This window comes from Falco naumanni, chromosome 13 (genome assembly GCF_017639655.2).
Source record: "Falco naumanni isolate bFalNau1 chromosome 13, bFalNau1.pat, whole genome shotgun sequence".
NCBI lineage: Eukaryota > Metazoa > Chordata > Aves > Falconiformes > Falconidae > Falco > Falco naumanni.
Genome location: NC_054066.1, coordinates 22,784,550 through 22,801,239, shown reverse-complemented (window position 1 = coordinate 22,801,239; position 16,690 = coordinate 22,784,550). Strand labels below are relative to the sequence as shown.

General features: G+C 37.2%; 1 protein-coding gene across 6 annotated transcripts in view; it reads left to right on the top strand.

Moving 5' to 3' along the window:
* NAALADL2 (N-acetylated alpha-linked acidic dipeptidase like 2) overlaps positions 1-16,690 on the top strand; it is a 496,311-nt gene that overhangs the window by 311,530 nt on the left and 168,091 nt on the right. For all 6 annotated transcript variants that reach the window (XM_040612990.1, XM_040612992.1, XM_040612991.1 and 3 more), the window contains one exon: positions 3,108-3,258. In XM_040612990.1, coding sequence (XP_040468924.1) covers positions 3,108-3,258 — 151 coding nt within the window. The remainder of the gene's footprint in view (positions 1-3,107; positions 3,259-16,690) is intronic.

The following is a 16,690-nucleotide window of genomic DNA, read 5'->3' as shown; positions in this document are numbered from 1 at the left end:
CTTGTTCTTATGTCCACAGTGTGTTATTAGTGTGCCCTCTTAATGTATCTAAAGCTATCGATGTTATAGTTACTGTACTTTCTGTTCAAGCAGTACCTTATTATATAAGGAGATCCCTGAGTCAAAATGAAGGATTCCAAAATCACTAGTCACTACTCAAAGATGTGTCTTTTCACTGCTTCAGCCGCCTCATCTTTAAAGGGTAATTTAATAGTGCCTTAACGTGTGTAGAGTTTACAAGGCTAATCTGTCCCCATGTATGTGACAGAGCTTTTTATAAAGCAGCAAGTGTCTCATATGAGATTAAACTGAGTTGGGAATGCTTTTGGGGGTAATTTCATGTACTGGATTGAAAGAGTTACTGGTTTAAAGTGAGTCTAGAAACTGAAGATTTAAGCAGCCATAAACAATGAAAGGGTTAACGATGGGCATCAGCATCTCTTTTCTTGTCAAGGGTTCTGCTGTTTCCCTTTTATTCTGACATGTCTGCGGCTTTGGGAGAGGGAGGAGGCATACACCTAAAACCATAAGGAGCAGATTCTGCTGTTGGTTGGTTCTACCATCTAAAATAATCCATTTGTTTGAACAGATGTGTACCAGTGTACCTGAAGGGACATAATCTACAATCTTTAGCCATGTAAACAACCTCTTCCTCAGATTCTTCGTGCTAGGGCTCTTTATGGCTGTTAAGGTGTTGGCTTATTTAAGATGAAGATGGAAGCAACAGTACTAATTTTTTGTTGGCATAGTTGTGATGTCACTATTGCAAAGTTGAAAGGCAGCAATTATAGCTGAAATCTGAAAGCTGTTCTGTAACTTCACGTGAACAGCACAACTCCTTACTAGAGATTGTAGCCATGGCAGCAGTGGTTGCTGCACTTTGTGAATAACAACCGTGCGGTTACCTTCGCTCAGTGAAACAGGAATTTAATAGTGATTAAGTACAAAGTTTTTAAAACTTTTTTTAAAAAAACCCAGGAAACACTGCATCTGTATTCTGTATCTTCTATGCTATTAAGACTAGAGATGAATAAAAAGGTACTGGATATGGATGCAGGAAAAGACAATTGTTAATTTAAATTCTGGCTATTACATCATTTAGCTATGATGCATCCTGCTCTTCCTATAGTCTCCCCACCCCTTGGATTTTGTAAATCCTGGCTAAATGTATGCATATGAAAGTGATTTGGAAACAGAACAATACCATAATAAATGAACCTACCATTTTGGAAATGTTTATGCCTCTGTTACATTTAAGGACTGTGATACATTTTTATTCTTTTACATTTTTTAACTGTCCGTGCTAGACACGTTCTGACTCTGCACACTCATCTGAATCGAGTTCTTTCAAGACACTATCCCTTTTCATCTAGGGTTTGCTTTGAATAAGGTATGTAAGATTACACAGGTGATTCATAGGTTCACTTGCATGTGTTTATCTGAATTCAGACTGCAGTGTTAAAATTTTGGTGAATCACATAATTACATGTTTACTTATAGAAATGGCAAATAGCACGCTGCTATTTTGTTACATTTTTTCCCCATCTTAATTTTCAAGAAAAGCAGAACTAAACATCAGACGCTTTTGAGGCTTAAACCAAATGCCGTATATTCATGTAATTTACATACTTGTAAAGCCACAGAGAACTACACATAAACAATTCTTAAAACCGACAGCTAGGAAATAAATCAAATATATATATGTATGTATACACACAGAAGAAATGAAGGGTCTAAAATACAGAAGAAGGACAACTGACCTGAGAAACGGAGGTATAGTAATGAGTTCTCGGGTTCCTAAAGAATCAGATCTGTGTAGTCCAGAAACATAATGTACTTGCAAGCGTTCCTCAGACCACTTGGAGCTATTTGGAAAGCCATCAGTAGAGCATACTGAATAGGAAGATAATCCTTAAATACCACAATTACTACTGTCTGAAAAATTAATATAGTTTTGTGTCACTTTTGTAGTCTTCAGTCAATTCCAAATATGCAGAGCATGACACAGAAAGGTCATCTCATTTCATGGGAGTATTTGTGACGTTACAATTTGATTTCATATGATTCAGAATAAAATCCCTTTATTTTTCCATTCTCTATGAAAGAGAAAACCAGATTTTTTTTTCAGACAGAATTGATCTATAGGCTCCTGCAAGTGAAGGTGCTTGGATTCTTTTCTCCTTGACTTTGGGGAAGTTGCCTGATTTGCTGCCCCATATCTATAGATTTTTGGAAAGGCTAGTTACCATTGCCAACTCAAGCTGTGATGTTCTGATGAGAGAATAAAAACTGTCTGACAGAAGCCAGACTCTTAAGGTTTGAGCAAGTTGGATTGCGCCTTTTTTTTTTTAATTTTCTTTTAATTCTGTAAACACGTTTTGTTTTTTTTTCTTGACTGAAGAGTAACTGTGTCGAGAAATCCTGTGGCAGACTGCACTTATGCATGTCCTTGAAGAGGTAAGTTAAGCGGGAATGTCGTACTGCTAGTAATATGGAAAATACGGAAGATCTACTGAAGATGTTTTAATGAGACTAGTTTCACAACTAAGGCATTTTCAAGGTGTTATGTATATCACATAAAAATATGTTACGGTTGTATGTCTAGCAAGTGTCCAATGAGTTGGGACAAAGGTGGCTCCACTTGTAGCTCTTTGTGTACATTACTGAATGCCAGTGCCTCATCCGAATGTAGTCTCCAACAGACCAGCCTTGTCTGACTGTCACAATGAAAGAGTTGAAGATGGAACAGTTGCAAATCTCAAATGCAGTTGTAGTGAGTGTTAGCACTGCTTCCTCAACATGCTACATATAATTTAAAAGTAAGAATTATTTTTGTCATTAGGCTTTGAATATGGCTTTTGACAGGAATTTGGGAAACATGACTTGCCGTTAGTGCTTCAGGGTTTGATTTTGTCTTTTCAAAGCATAACTGATGTTTTATATTACAAGCAGTTCGGAGCTGCACCTGTCTTTATTTGCTTTGTGCATAGGATAGTTGGTGAGACCCTGATACGTGACAAAGCCTCTATCTCAACAGTAATTAAAATAAATAATGTGTCCTGACATAGTTGTTGTTAATTGTCACCTATGTTGTTTTGTTCCCTCAGCTTTCTCTGTTAGAAGATGCAGGATTTGGTGGTGTTCTTCTTTACATCGATCCTTGTGACTTACCAAAGACTACAGATCTTGATGATAAAGCTTTTATGGTTTCCTTGAATAGTGGAGGAGATCCATCAACACCTGGTTATGCCAGCATCGGTAAGTACTGTTCAAGGCGCATTCAGTTAATGGTCATTTTAATTCTTTGTAGATTCTAAGTATGGGATTTAAAACACTCAACAAAATTCTGCCTGAAAGAGAAACTCAGTAAGAGAACACTGTAATGCTCAAAGGATGGTATTCAATCTCAAAAGTGCTTTACTCTAAACTCTTAGCACAAAGCCTGTACTCTGAATAATTTATTTTGTTGCTTTTTTCTATTTGTGTATACACACACTGAACCATTATTCCGGCCTGCTTATTCCTAACCCATGAAAAAAAAAAAAAAAAAAAAAAAAGCTGTGAAATACTAATCCAGTGGTTTTTGAGCAGGTTCCACGGGCTCTGTCCCAACTGAAAGAAGTATTCTTCCCTTCCTTCTATATTCCAGTTTCATGGTCTTGGTAATGGAAACTTTGGTGCATGAATGCAAGTGCAATGCAATCAGAAATTTATATTTTAAAAGATTTAAGAAAAAATAATGTTCATAGTATCTATGTGCTGTTACCACTTGAATAGAATGTGTTCATTTAGCCTCATCTCAGTTCTGCCTGGCTAGACTTGGTTATCAGTTTGTGCTTCTCTAAAGACATGTGTTGTCGAAGTATGGGAAATAAAGAAATGATTTTAAGGAACTACATAGCCTTTTATAAGTTTAAGGTGTGTTTTGTTGTGTTTTTTTTAAAGCAATGCTAACAATAAATAGAAGCAGCAGCATATTTGACTCGTACGTGCTACTTAAATCTCTGTTCTGACAGTTCAGTGAATGTGTGTTCTGCTTCCCTGCTGCCTTTTCAGCTTTACAACCTTTTTTACTATCTAACTATTTGGAAATGTATTAAGCAGCAGTCTATGAGTTTGTGACAAGGCTTCATCAAGAATATTTGGTCCGGTTACTAGCTCAGACATCTAAAGTCTGACTTGAATTGGCACTAAATCAACTGAGGCAACACTGAGATACTTCATGACTAGAATGGCAGAAAATAGAAATATTTGCCTGGTTGTCAAAGAAGGGTGTTAGCTATTCACAGCATGAATGCCTTGACAGCTCAGTGGGAAAGAAATTGCACATTTTCTCAGTGTCTCAGTGTACCTGACCCAGTGTTCTTAAAAGTGCCCTGGGAGCTACAGAGGTAAATGTAACACTCTTCAAGCTTTATTCTTGCTCATTTCATGGAGCTATTTGAAAAACAGTTTGTTGCTTATCTGTCTGGCTGACTCCTTGATGTTTTATTTACTCTTCATGAAAAGTAAAGCTAATTAAAACAGATACATCAACATGAAGATGCCATTTCAGTGTCTAAACCTTATGCGTTGGTTTTCCATCAGTAAATGATCTCATTGGCAGTGTGCATTCCAATCTCCAGTTTGAGAAAAAGAAGCTTAATTATATGGAAAGTGGTGATGAAAGTACATTGATTGTTTCTGCTATAACCCTTAGTGTGGTTTGTCTGTGGTTTTAAGTCTCTGAGCAGCATTCATAAACAAGAAGAGGCTATCATGTTCCTAAAATCATTTGTATTTTGATCTTTGAATGCCATGATGAGCTGGGAAGAGTTCAAAGGAACACGTGAGGAAACTCTTTGTTATGGTTATGTCACTGGAAGGTAGATCAGATGGAAGTAATTTCTGTGTTTCTGACGATGATTTTCTTCTCTGGAAAATATGAATCAATTTGGTTAGAGGTAACTTATGCCTGGGACGAATACAAATACCTCTGGAGCACAGACTTTTACCTGAGAGATATGCTTGCGTGTGAGGTAGTTAAACTGACTACAGGTAGAACGTAAGTGCCAGATACCCAGGGTTGCCCCTATCTCTGTGATTCACAGAGTATAACATGCACTACAAGAGATTTTATTGGAGGCTCCTGCTTAAGTTATTGGCATATCTTTGATACCATCTGTACTTCACAGATTGCCAAAAGAACTGTTACTATTACAGTCTCAGAGACTGCTCCTACCACCATTCTCCCTTTTACTAAGAAATTCCAGCTGAGTGATCCAAAGTTATGCTTGTATTAGATGAATGAAAGGTACACAACTTGTATTTTCATGCTACTGCCTATGTTTCTTGCATTCTTTTAGTCTGAAAACAAATTTCTCTGTGGCATCAGAGTATTGAACTACTTCAGTTTTCTTCCTAGAAAAAAAAAAAAAAAACCAACAAAAAAACCCCACCAAACCTTCAGGAAATGATAGCATTTACAGGTCTCTTTGCAAAGTTGACAGCATTTTCAAATGGGGTTTATGTAATAATTCAGAGATAACTTTGGAGTTCTCGTGAGATTTTAGCTCAAATTTCCTATTTCATGAAGATTAAATGCTGCATCTCTGCATATGAATCATTTTAGAATGTACAGAAATAGCTTGAGGATGGGTTTGAGATGCCTACTACCTATCAGTTGAACGATTTTTTTTGATCACTGTTTGATAAAAGGAAAAAAAAATAATAGTGTGGAAAGGGAAGTGAACAGCACTTATGTAAAAGTTTCGGAAGCTTTGATAATTCTTCTGTTCTTAAGACTCTCCCAATCCTACATCATATCAGTCCTGAAACAATGATACGAGCCTTTCTGAGCATCTGTTCTGTCTTGCTGATACTGATTGCCAAAGACTGGTATCCTCCATTTTCAGAAATCTTTCTTCCCTCTTCCTGATCTTCAAATGAAACAGGACTCAAGGGATTAAACACAAGGGACTGAGAAGTTTGAGAGCAAAATGAGACACTTCTGTGGCAAAAATTATCTTGAAAACAGAAGAATAGCAAAAAACTTGAGTGACTTCCCCCACCTACTCCCCCCCCCCCCCCCCCTTCATTTTGACTTTCTGAATGCTGCACTTCTTTCACCTACCTTTGCATGGCAGACACATATTAGATTTCTCCATTGCTAGACTTCAGAGCCATTTTAAAACACATTTGTTTCCACACAGAAAATGGCTCAGTAAACAAATATGGATAGAACCTCTTTGTCAATCCTAGTATGCAAATCGAAAAGTGCTATTGTGATAAGCATTAAGAACCCTGCCCCTGAGATAAGGTACCTCATAATAGAATCCCTTTCTGTGCAGTAGTGGAATAGAATTTCATGGAGAATTCAGACAGCATCATAGAAAGCACTGTTAGCCTAAAAATGCTGAAATATAACACCTGTAAAATAGAATCTTATGCTATCGGCTGGAGTTTCAAGTGTAATGTTGTTTTAGAGTACTGTTAAGCAAATAGTAAGGCAAAGTGGTATATCTGGAAGTAGTCCGTGCTTTCAGGTCATTGTTAACAGCTAGCTGGTCATGTGAGCCGTGTTACAGGGATTTGGGTGAATAATCATAGTAGCACGGGGGAAATGCACAGTGTCCCTAGAATTCCGAATAGTGAATATTATTCTGGTAGAGGAATTGACATTACTCCTCAAACATTGCTAATAGGATTTTTTTTCAGAGGATTTTTTTTGCAAGGAAGAGGAAGAATTGGTGAGGTGTTGGTCCACTACAGCCACAGCTGAGCCTATCAGTGAAGTTGGTGGTGCCTCTGAAAATGTATTTAAGAAAGGGCAAGAATTCTGAACAGGCAGGGGAATGAAACTTGAGCCTAGAAAAAGGCACGGTGAAGGTGCTGGTTTGATCTTTTTTGGTTTGTTTCTTACTATCCAGATCTGTTTAAATTGGCAGCTGTTGACACTGTTTTGCCTGCAGAGGTAATTGAAGAGTGATCTCCCTGTTTATCTTGACCAATAAGCTTTTCCATACTGGTGAGCATGGGGAGTGGGGCTGTGGCTGGGGATATGTCAGAGAGCAGGCCAAGGTTGACCCACCACACAGTGTTCTTCATGTTTTGATAAATTACAGCAAAAGTTAAAGGACACCAAATATGATTCATAAAATCTTTATTTTTAATTATTTTTTTTCATAAATTATATATATATATTTATAAACTCTAGCCATGTCATTCTTTAGTTGCGCTTAGCCAGTTATTCTGCAGTGAATATAGGGAACTATTGCAACTACTTGGAATATTGGTAAGTACATGCTGTGATGGAAATGTATGCCTGCTTTATTTTTAGTCAGCCCTTTGATTCTGTATGTTTATGTGCTTCCTGCCTCATATCTAAATTTGTCCTTACTGTCCTTTACTTCATATTTTACTCCTCTGAAACAAACAGCTGAGCAGAAGTTAACAGGAAAATAGAACACTGTATAAAAGTTTTAAGCATGCATACCAGTATGCTCTAAAATGTTTTGTTATAAATCATCATGACTTCTTACAAGATGTCCTCAGCTCTGGTTTGTCTGTTTTTTGAAAGAACAAAACACAGTTACAAGGATAGTTCTGTGCTTCTCTTTGCACGCATTTGTTGCAGAAATGATCCCAGGAATCTTATTTTTAATATTTTTTTTCAAAAGCTGTGTTTACTTTCTAAATGAACTACAGAGATAACTTGGTTTAAAATGACTGTCTACATTCAGACTTTTGGCTTTTTCATTTTGTTTTATTTAAGTTTATATTAAGACTGAAGCTGGAGAGAAAGTTTACGATGCCATATTTTAATTTGGGGTTGGGGGGGGTGTTTACATATACCCTTGATCATTTTATTTTTTACTTATGATGTAATTTTAGTGTTTGCCATAAAAAACCTCCCACACTTCATTATCAACTACACTGCTTTATCAGCTATACTGTGTTATTTTCTGTATGAAAAAAAAAATTAAATCTGTGCTAATGATGTAAATCTTGGGAAAATACTGGCTGTTGAATAGTGAGCACTGTAAGTAATAATTTCAGCAGATTTTCAATAATACTTCTAGCACTAAGGGTTCAAAAGGTGTCTGAATCCATGATCTGCCTTTTCAGATTTCTCAGGATACAATAAAATAACTAAATTTGTATTTAAGTACCAAATTACATGATCTGAGTTTTTTGGGTTTTGTGGGTTTTAGTTTTCCCTCCTGTCTGTCTTTCAATTGGTGTTGCATGTATTTAATCTGAGAAAATCAGTTGGACATCAAGGTATTTTAGGCTCACATGTTTGAGTGTGTGTACTTCTGTATAGTATATCAGAAACAATTTAATCTTCTGTTAAGCTGCCTATAATTTTATCTTGCAGGGAGGAAACAAATTTGAATTGAAAATACAGTGATTTTATCAATTAAAGTATTCGAAGAGGAGGGAAGGAATTACTGCCAATAGTACTGCAATAGTTTGCTGGCAACAATTGTATCATTTTACTCTTGATGCCATGATGAAACATATGCTCAAAACTTTTCTTAATTTCAAACAGAAAATTATAAAGACCAGTGAATTTAAAACAGCAGTGGAATGTACAAGTGGTAAATGCCAAATTATTTGAATAAGAAGAAATAACCGCTTCCTATCCAGCAGAACTAGTTCAGTGGAAAACATACTTCCTAGATACGTCCTGACATCTTGAAAGCTGGAGAGGACTCCTCAGTATTTTTGACATTTCAGACAAGCTGCTAAACAGCCTTGACTCTCAACAGAACGTTTTCCAGTGAAACTACTTTGTCTCATCCAGCAAAAGTAGCATTTTTAAATGGTGTCCAGCTTAAATTTTTGAAGCTACTCACAACTGACTTTAGCATATTTAAATCTTTTGTGCAGTCGTGATTGAAAATAATCCTGCCATAGCTTTACCCATACAGTATTTCAGCTCGCTGTAATTTGTGCAAGTAAGCTAATTTGTTATGTACTTACAGAAGAGCAAACATCACTGTATGCCAGTAAGTCTAGCTGCTGTATTGGAATCTGCTACTACAAAAACATAGGTGCCTGCAGAGTCTGTTTGAAATCAATTGTCTTTGCATGGGCTGAGAATCCAGGACAGGAGGCTTTTTTTATAGCATCAGGAAGTTTCGAGGACCCCCTTGCACTCCCATATGGGAGTGCTAAGAAGCATATGAGACCAAAGACAGATTATTAAAAAAGTATTTTACTAGATTTATGTGTTTGTGGATCAGGAAAGGAATTACTTTTGTTTCTTTGTTTGCAAAGGTAGCGGGATGAATAGTTGTGCATTTGCTCATCTAGCAATATATAACGATGCATTTTAAGAACCGGTGAAACCCTGAACTGACAGTCAGCTAGAGGCCAGTTTTATGGACCACTTGCTCTGTTGACAGTAATTTGTTATTTAACACCCTTCTCTGTCCATTATTGTGGTTTCTTCCAGTCCTGTATCTTTCACAGCTTTTTTCAGTGGCTTTGTTGTGTTTCAGGTGGGTTGTATTTGTTTATTCTCTTTTTCCTAAAACCCAATTAATCTAATGTTTCTTGAGATTAATTTTATGCAGCAGCATCTAGCAGATAGGCAGGAAAGTTTGGCAGTAATTGTACATGAAATCTGAGTTTAGAGCAAAAACATGTGTAGAAATAACAAACCAATAAAGTCAGTTCCAGGTTTCTACCATTTGCAGTCTATAAACACATTTCTTTATTCACTGCAACTGAAACACTTGGTTGTACTGATGTCAAAGTTATGATGACACCTCCCCGCTGCAAGCAAGCCACAGTGGTATTGCTGGCGTTTGGGGATCCAGAAAGGGCTTAGAACAGTAGGAAGTTATCTTTTCAGTAGAATTCTATTTGAAGGCTCCAAACCTCTGGTTACAGTATTACAGTAAAACAGCTTCATTTTCCTAGGCCTATTTTTCATGTATTTCTAATAGTTGAGTCTAATTATCACCATCTTCATTTCAGGTGATATATTGTACATTCTGAAAAATTACGCTTGTCACAATTTAAAAGATTCTCTCTTAATATTGCTGTTCAGGCAGCTTAGATTTAAAACTGGCCGTTCATTTTTCAATGAAGAGTTAAATTCTTTTAAAAGAAATGCTGGGAGGCAGATTATGTGTGTGAATTCAGGCTGAATATAGTGTTTAGTTTTGTTGCGCAGAAAGGGAATTTTTAAAAGTCATTAATTTCCTTTTTAAATTTTCAAAAATTGAACTTTTCCCCTTCTGTTTAAAAGCTGATGAAATGAAGGGAAAAGCAAAAGGTTTAAGTGAACATTTTGAACATAATGGACCAAATTCACTATTAGTTGTGCCTTTGACTAATTTATTTTGTATGTACAAAGCAAGTACCTGTTTCGGAGATGACTGTGTTTTCTAGCTAATATACACCTCAGAGTAAAAGGCAGGCATTTGTGGTAGGTGGTACTAATTATTAATGCTGCTGTAATGGCCAGAAACACCTGTCTTGAAGTACAAATTCTGGTCAGATTCAACCAATTATTTTGACCATGTAGAAGCTAAGGGGAAAAATTTCAGAACCGGAATGACTGTAAAGCAGTTTAGGTATCCCTCACAGGAAGATAAAGCAGATAGTATAGCTTTATAGATATGTATAAGTAAAAGAACTGTAATTACTAATAAAGGTTTCTTAACTTTCCCATATATTTGTGTGTGTGCGTAATACAATGGTATTTTCTCCTCTTAGCACTCCTGTGCGCAAGTTGGGATACTACAGTGTAACTCTTACGTATTGCAGAATTAACACCTGCAAGTGCACCTGCATAGCATCAAAAACACCATAAAGTCAGCTGGGTGATTGTTTAAGCAATTAAAGTTGTAATTAGTTTTATAATTATTTTTTTTCTAGTGCAGTTTGAATGCTGCAAGACAGAATAAACCAAACCATCTTTAATTCAACTTGATCTCTGTTCCAGCCCACTGCTTACTCTATAGAGCAGCTCCATAAAAAAGATAATAGTACCTCTTCCCACTTTCAGACAGGTAGAAACTCCCTTAGAAGAAAACCTAATCATCTTCAAATGGAGATGTGGAAAATATTTTTTGTTACATAAATATATGCTATCATATCATATAGCACTGTTCTGCAGAACACTACAAGTAATACATCGCAGTTTGTGTCTGGCCAATTTTCAGAAGCATTTTCCTTGTACTTTTCATTTTCAGATTGTTTTTTTCAGATTTTCAGTGTTTTCCTTCCCTTCAGAAACAGAAGAATGCTCTACCCAGGGTGACTGAGAAGTGGGCAGGGAAAAAAAAAAGGAGAAGCTGTTGTATGATGATGGTTTAGTTGGTTAGCTAATAACAATATGAGTGGTGCAGGAAGCTTATGAGACGACAGGGTAATCAGTGTATATATATCAAATTTAGTCAAAACCATCTAAACATATTGGGGGTGGGGTGGTGGTGATTTCAGTGACAGTGTGCTCCAGAGCATGGTGTATCATGGAGTGGTTGGATGTCTCTGATACTGATGTCAGGAAAGGAATAACAGCCCTTCTTCCAGAAGGAAAAAAAAAAAAAAAATCATAAATTAGTTGAACTTGGAATTGACCTGTGGAGATCATTGAAGTACAAGCTGCCTGCTCAAAGCAGACTCAACTAGACCAGGTTGCCTGGGACATTGTACTGTGTTGGGTTTTGAGCATCTCCAGGCACATGTCAAAACCTCTCTGGGCAACCTCTTTCAGTGCTTGACCACCCTCACCATAGAATACCTTTCCTTATGCTTAAGCCAAATTTTGTGTATTTCAGTTTCCTCCCCTGGAGAATAATCTGGCTCCATCTTCTTTCACACTCCCATCAAGTCTTTACACCCATAGGTAAGAACTCTGCAGGTCTTCTCTGTTCAAGAATAAGCAATCCCACATCTCTCAGCCATTCCTCATATGTCGAACGCTCCAACCCCTTAGTCATCTTCATGGCCATTCACTGCACTCACTCCACAATGTCTGTGTCTCTTCTGTAGAGACTCCAGGGGCTGTTTCACCAGTGATGAGTGGAGGAGAAGAATCGCCTCCCTTGACCTGCTGGCAACGCTCTTTCTGATACAGCCCAGGCTGCTGTTGGTCACCTGTGCTGCCAGGGCACATTGCTGGCTCGTCCTCACACTGTCTACTAGGACCCACAGGTTGTTTTCTGTCAAGGTGTGTTCCAGCCGGTCATCCTCCTGTGGGTACTGGTGTGTAGGCTTATTCCTTCCCCATGCAGGATGCTGCCTTTCCCTTTCTTGAACTTCATGAGACTCTGGCAGCCCATTCGTCCAGGTTATTGAGGTTCCTCTGAATTACAGCACTTCCTTCTGGTCTATCAGCCACTCCTCCCTCTTTTGTATCTTTCTCAAACTTGCCAGTTGTTTCATTGTAGGGGGCTATCAGGTTGCTCAGACATGATTTTCCCTTTGTAAATCCATTCATACTACTCCAGATGTTCTTCCTGTCCCTCATATTTTTGGAAATGATTTCCAAGATTATTTGCTCTATCACCTTCCCAAGGACTAATGTATGGCTGATATTGGGTCCTCCTGCTTGAAGGTGATATGAATGATACTTGCTTTTGTCACGTCCTCATGAACCTCTTCGCACTGCTATGAAATTTCTGAGCTTCTTATGGCCTTGCAATGACATCCATGAGCTCGCTCATCACCCAGCGTTCCCAGCCACATCAGGGCTTGCCCTGATGGGTTAATCTACATCTTCCTCTGACTGGTGCTCTCTTAAGCAGTTTCTTTCCTTTCTTATTCCTCTCAGTATCACGAGCTACACTTGTTACTGCAGTTTGGATGCTGAAGGATAGTGGTAGATAAGGTTTCTTAGGTTATGGCAGAATGTGGCCTTACAAAAGGCATTTGGAGCAGGCAAAAAGTAAGACGTCATGTCCAATGGTGTTCCATGGATAGGAAGATCTTCCTCTGCCTGGTTAACCTCCATTGTGTGGTCCTTAGGTGTGATGTTATGAACCACTATAGAGATATTCCTAAATTCACTCAATAGGATTGTAGGCTTGGTGATTCCTTTCTATTAAGGGATGTTAGATTCGTGTGCAAAGTTGCAAGACTCCTTTATGTAAGAGGCTGCATCAGTTTTGATGCAAAGCTGTTCTGTCCTCTAGTAAAACAATTTAAAATGCTCTGGTGTTTGTTCTGTGAAAGCATGGAGCTGCATTTTGGGAACAGGTAGTACTGAAAAAAGTATTTGTGGGTAGAGATGGCCAGGAGCCAGTCATGCAGTACAAAAGAATTTTGTAAATGTGGGATTATTTGTGTAACAAGGAGGCAGTCACAGTTTACAAAGCTTCTTTCATCGGCACTTTTGGAGTAGTCCTGTATGCTGTGATGCCAGTCAATATTTGCTCTGTGATGGGTGCAATACCGGAATGAGAAACAGTTTGTTGTCAGATGTTTTTGTTATCTGACATTTTTTTTCATGTGCAAAGCTGGGCTATAAGAATGATTTGAATAACCCTTTGAAACTTTGATAACTGTTTCAATTTCAATTAGAACAAATATATGCATATAATGTGTGTAATTTCTAATACCCCTTATATGCTAATTTTACATAGCTGAACAGGTGGGTCTGTTGAGTTAGCGGGGAAGAAAGAGTGAACCCTCTTGGGTTATTTAAAAACTCACTGAAGCCATAGATCTTTTGGAGTAGTGATATAATGATTTACATATTTATTTAAAATATTTTGCTATAGGGACCACCCTTTACAAAACACGTAATGAACAAATGCTTGTGCTGCCTGCTTGGGAGATTGTTAGGGTTTTTTCTTACAGCAGATACCAGCTAACGCTGACACATGGTTACAATCTATTCCTTTCTGCTATAATGCTCATAATAAGGGAACTAATCTTAGAACAGCTGGCCTACTCATGTTTTAAAATGCCTAGGGTTTGCGGTTTTTCACTTGATTTCCAAGCATCAGCAGTCCTTCAACTAGTCCACGGTGTGATTTCTGCCAAGCCCAGGTTAATCTGGGACTGCAAGGGATTTTCAGCAATATTTTGCACACTCAGAGAACTGAACCACGCACTGCCAAAGGCTTCAGCAATTAAAATTTGGGCAGTAGTAATTTTCTGTGTAGTATAAAATCTATTTTGCTTTTTTAGTACTAAAAGAAGTGTAAAGGTGAGGTAAAACTTAAAAAGTAATTCGCTTGTCAGTCAGCTCTGCTCCCTCCCAAAATAGCTGCATTAGATGTGACTCTAAGTTTTGCTGGTAAATGGCAAAATATTTCTCTGAGCAGTAGTATTATGTGCTAATTCACTGAAAAAACACATACATCACCTGACATGGACTGTCCTGAGGAATGTTTTAAAAGTTCCTCCAAAAGAGAAAGTACAGACTTCGAGAAGATAGTTAAGTGAAATATTTCTTGAGTTAAAATTAGGTGACTCGGGTATAAGGAGAGTTGTATAAAGGTTGTATACAGAATTTTGTAAAAGTAGTTTTGATTCTTTTTTAAAAAGTAGGTGGCAGGAAGGATTCACTAGTTCCAAAATTCACTAATACCAAAAAATTTAGTATCAAATGACTACTACTGTGTTTAGTTTTGTTTGTAGTTTGTAGTTATATTAGGTTTGTAAGCCTTAGGTCCTTCAATGGTCTTACCACTTTTGTGATATTAACATTCTATTTTTAAAATGAAAACATTACCTTCTGAGCTTCAAGATACTGGAGGAAACCTAGAAGTACAGTTTGACTGCTGACTAATAGGAAAAAAACCCAAACAGAATGCAAATGAGGAAAACAACCATGGATTTTAAGTAGGCCTCATAAATGTTGAGCATTACTTGTGCTTTTTAAATAATTTCTGTTTGTTAGTACAACATATCAAAGCATAGAAAAGAAGCTTGCTTAAAACACTTCTGCAGAGGCAGTAGTCCTAAAGTGGTCAACAGTGCTTTCTAGAAGCTAGAGCTTCAGTTTTAATTTTGTGTATGTTAGACAAAGCACATCTGTGTATCTAGAGTCTGGATTTATGCTCCGATTTATACCATGGACCCATAATTCTGAACTCTGAAGTCCTGATTTAGGAATCAGTGCTTTAAGATAGGATTTAGTTACATCTGTCATTCGCTTCGTAAGATGAAAAGTTGAATTGCAAATCCTATAATAGATTTACAAATCCAAAAGCATATTTAGAAATACTGCAAGAGATTTATAAATTGTAACATAAATCTTAATAAAGCAATTTTTAGCTATATAAATCTATATTCATTTTTAAGTTAATATCTCTGTGATCCTAGCACAGATTATTCTTGAATTTAAATGACTGTTCTGTTTTGGGTCAGGTTCTTTATGATTTCTTTCTACAGGACTTATGTTTATTAAAATACTTTATCTCAGTTTCTCCTTCAACTTCATAAAATAAAAACAATTTTTAAACATTATCCTTTTAATAGAGAGAGGAGTTGTTGTTCATAAAAGCGGTTACAAAAACTGTCCCCTGATGGTTCTATTACAGCACAAAGAAGCAGCTGAAACTTGCTTAAAAGTACTGTGATTTAGTAAGATGTTTGTCTCATAGTATGCATGCCTCTCTACGGGTCACAGTTTTGAAAGATGTTTTAACATCTTTTTCTCTTCTTAAAATCAGAAAAATTCTGTCTTTAATATTTTTATTATCTTTTCTTTGGATTTATGGTGTTTTGAATACATGAGTACTGTGAATACTGTATTTACTCTCGGGGGGGGCAGACACTGGAACAGATTGTCCAGAGATTGTTTCCCTGAGAAGATACCCAAACTGCAGCTGGACGTGGTCCTGAGCAACTTGATCTATCTGATACTGCTTTGAGCAGGGAGGTTGGACTGGGTGATGTCCAGAGATCCTTTCCAACCAGAGCTAGTCTATGAATCTGTGAGCAGGTAACAAATTTTAGAAGAAACTCAGCCTTACAGCCAGTTTTTTTGTTGACACTGATGTTAAGAAATAATAATAATAATATAAGTGACCTGGGACAGGATGGTCTAAAAGAACCTGGGAACTGTGGCACGAAGCCAGAATGTCACAGAATATACCTTTTAATGTTCTCCCTTATAGTCCAGCAAATAAGAGCTCTCTGTAATGCTTTTGGAAAACGTGTCTATGATAGCAAGGGAAACAAAATACTGGGCTAAATATGAGAAATCAGGCCTGAACAGCTTCTGCATCATCTTTTCCTTTTACATGTTTAAATTCTGGCCCAAAATGTTAATCAACAAAATGAGATGTGGGAATAAAATGTGATTTCGGTCAAGGTATAGTTTGTTTTTTCCAATTTTACTAAATTCAGCTTTTTTTGAATCAACATTTATGGGATTCTTTTATTACTGGAACCAACTACTATTGACTATGTCATATGTTTCATTTCTTGGTCTTCACTCTTGATCAGTAGTTTAAAGGACTTCAATCTTCCTTAGGATAAAGAACAAGATGGGCAGGGGAGGGGGCGTGTGGTGTGTTGGTTGTATTCAGCCATTTAAATTGTTCTTGATCTTCTCTTAATATTGGGGAAAGTTTCTGTGACACCAGTTGTAATTGGTGGCAGACAAAGGAGGAGGTGACTGATTCAACTTTTCCATGTAATTCAGGTAGTAATTGCCTGAAATGGAAGAATCTGAATGTTTTTCTGAGACCTATAATTTTAAGGAGAGATTTAGATGGATGAAACCTGGGTA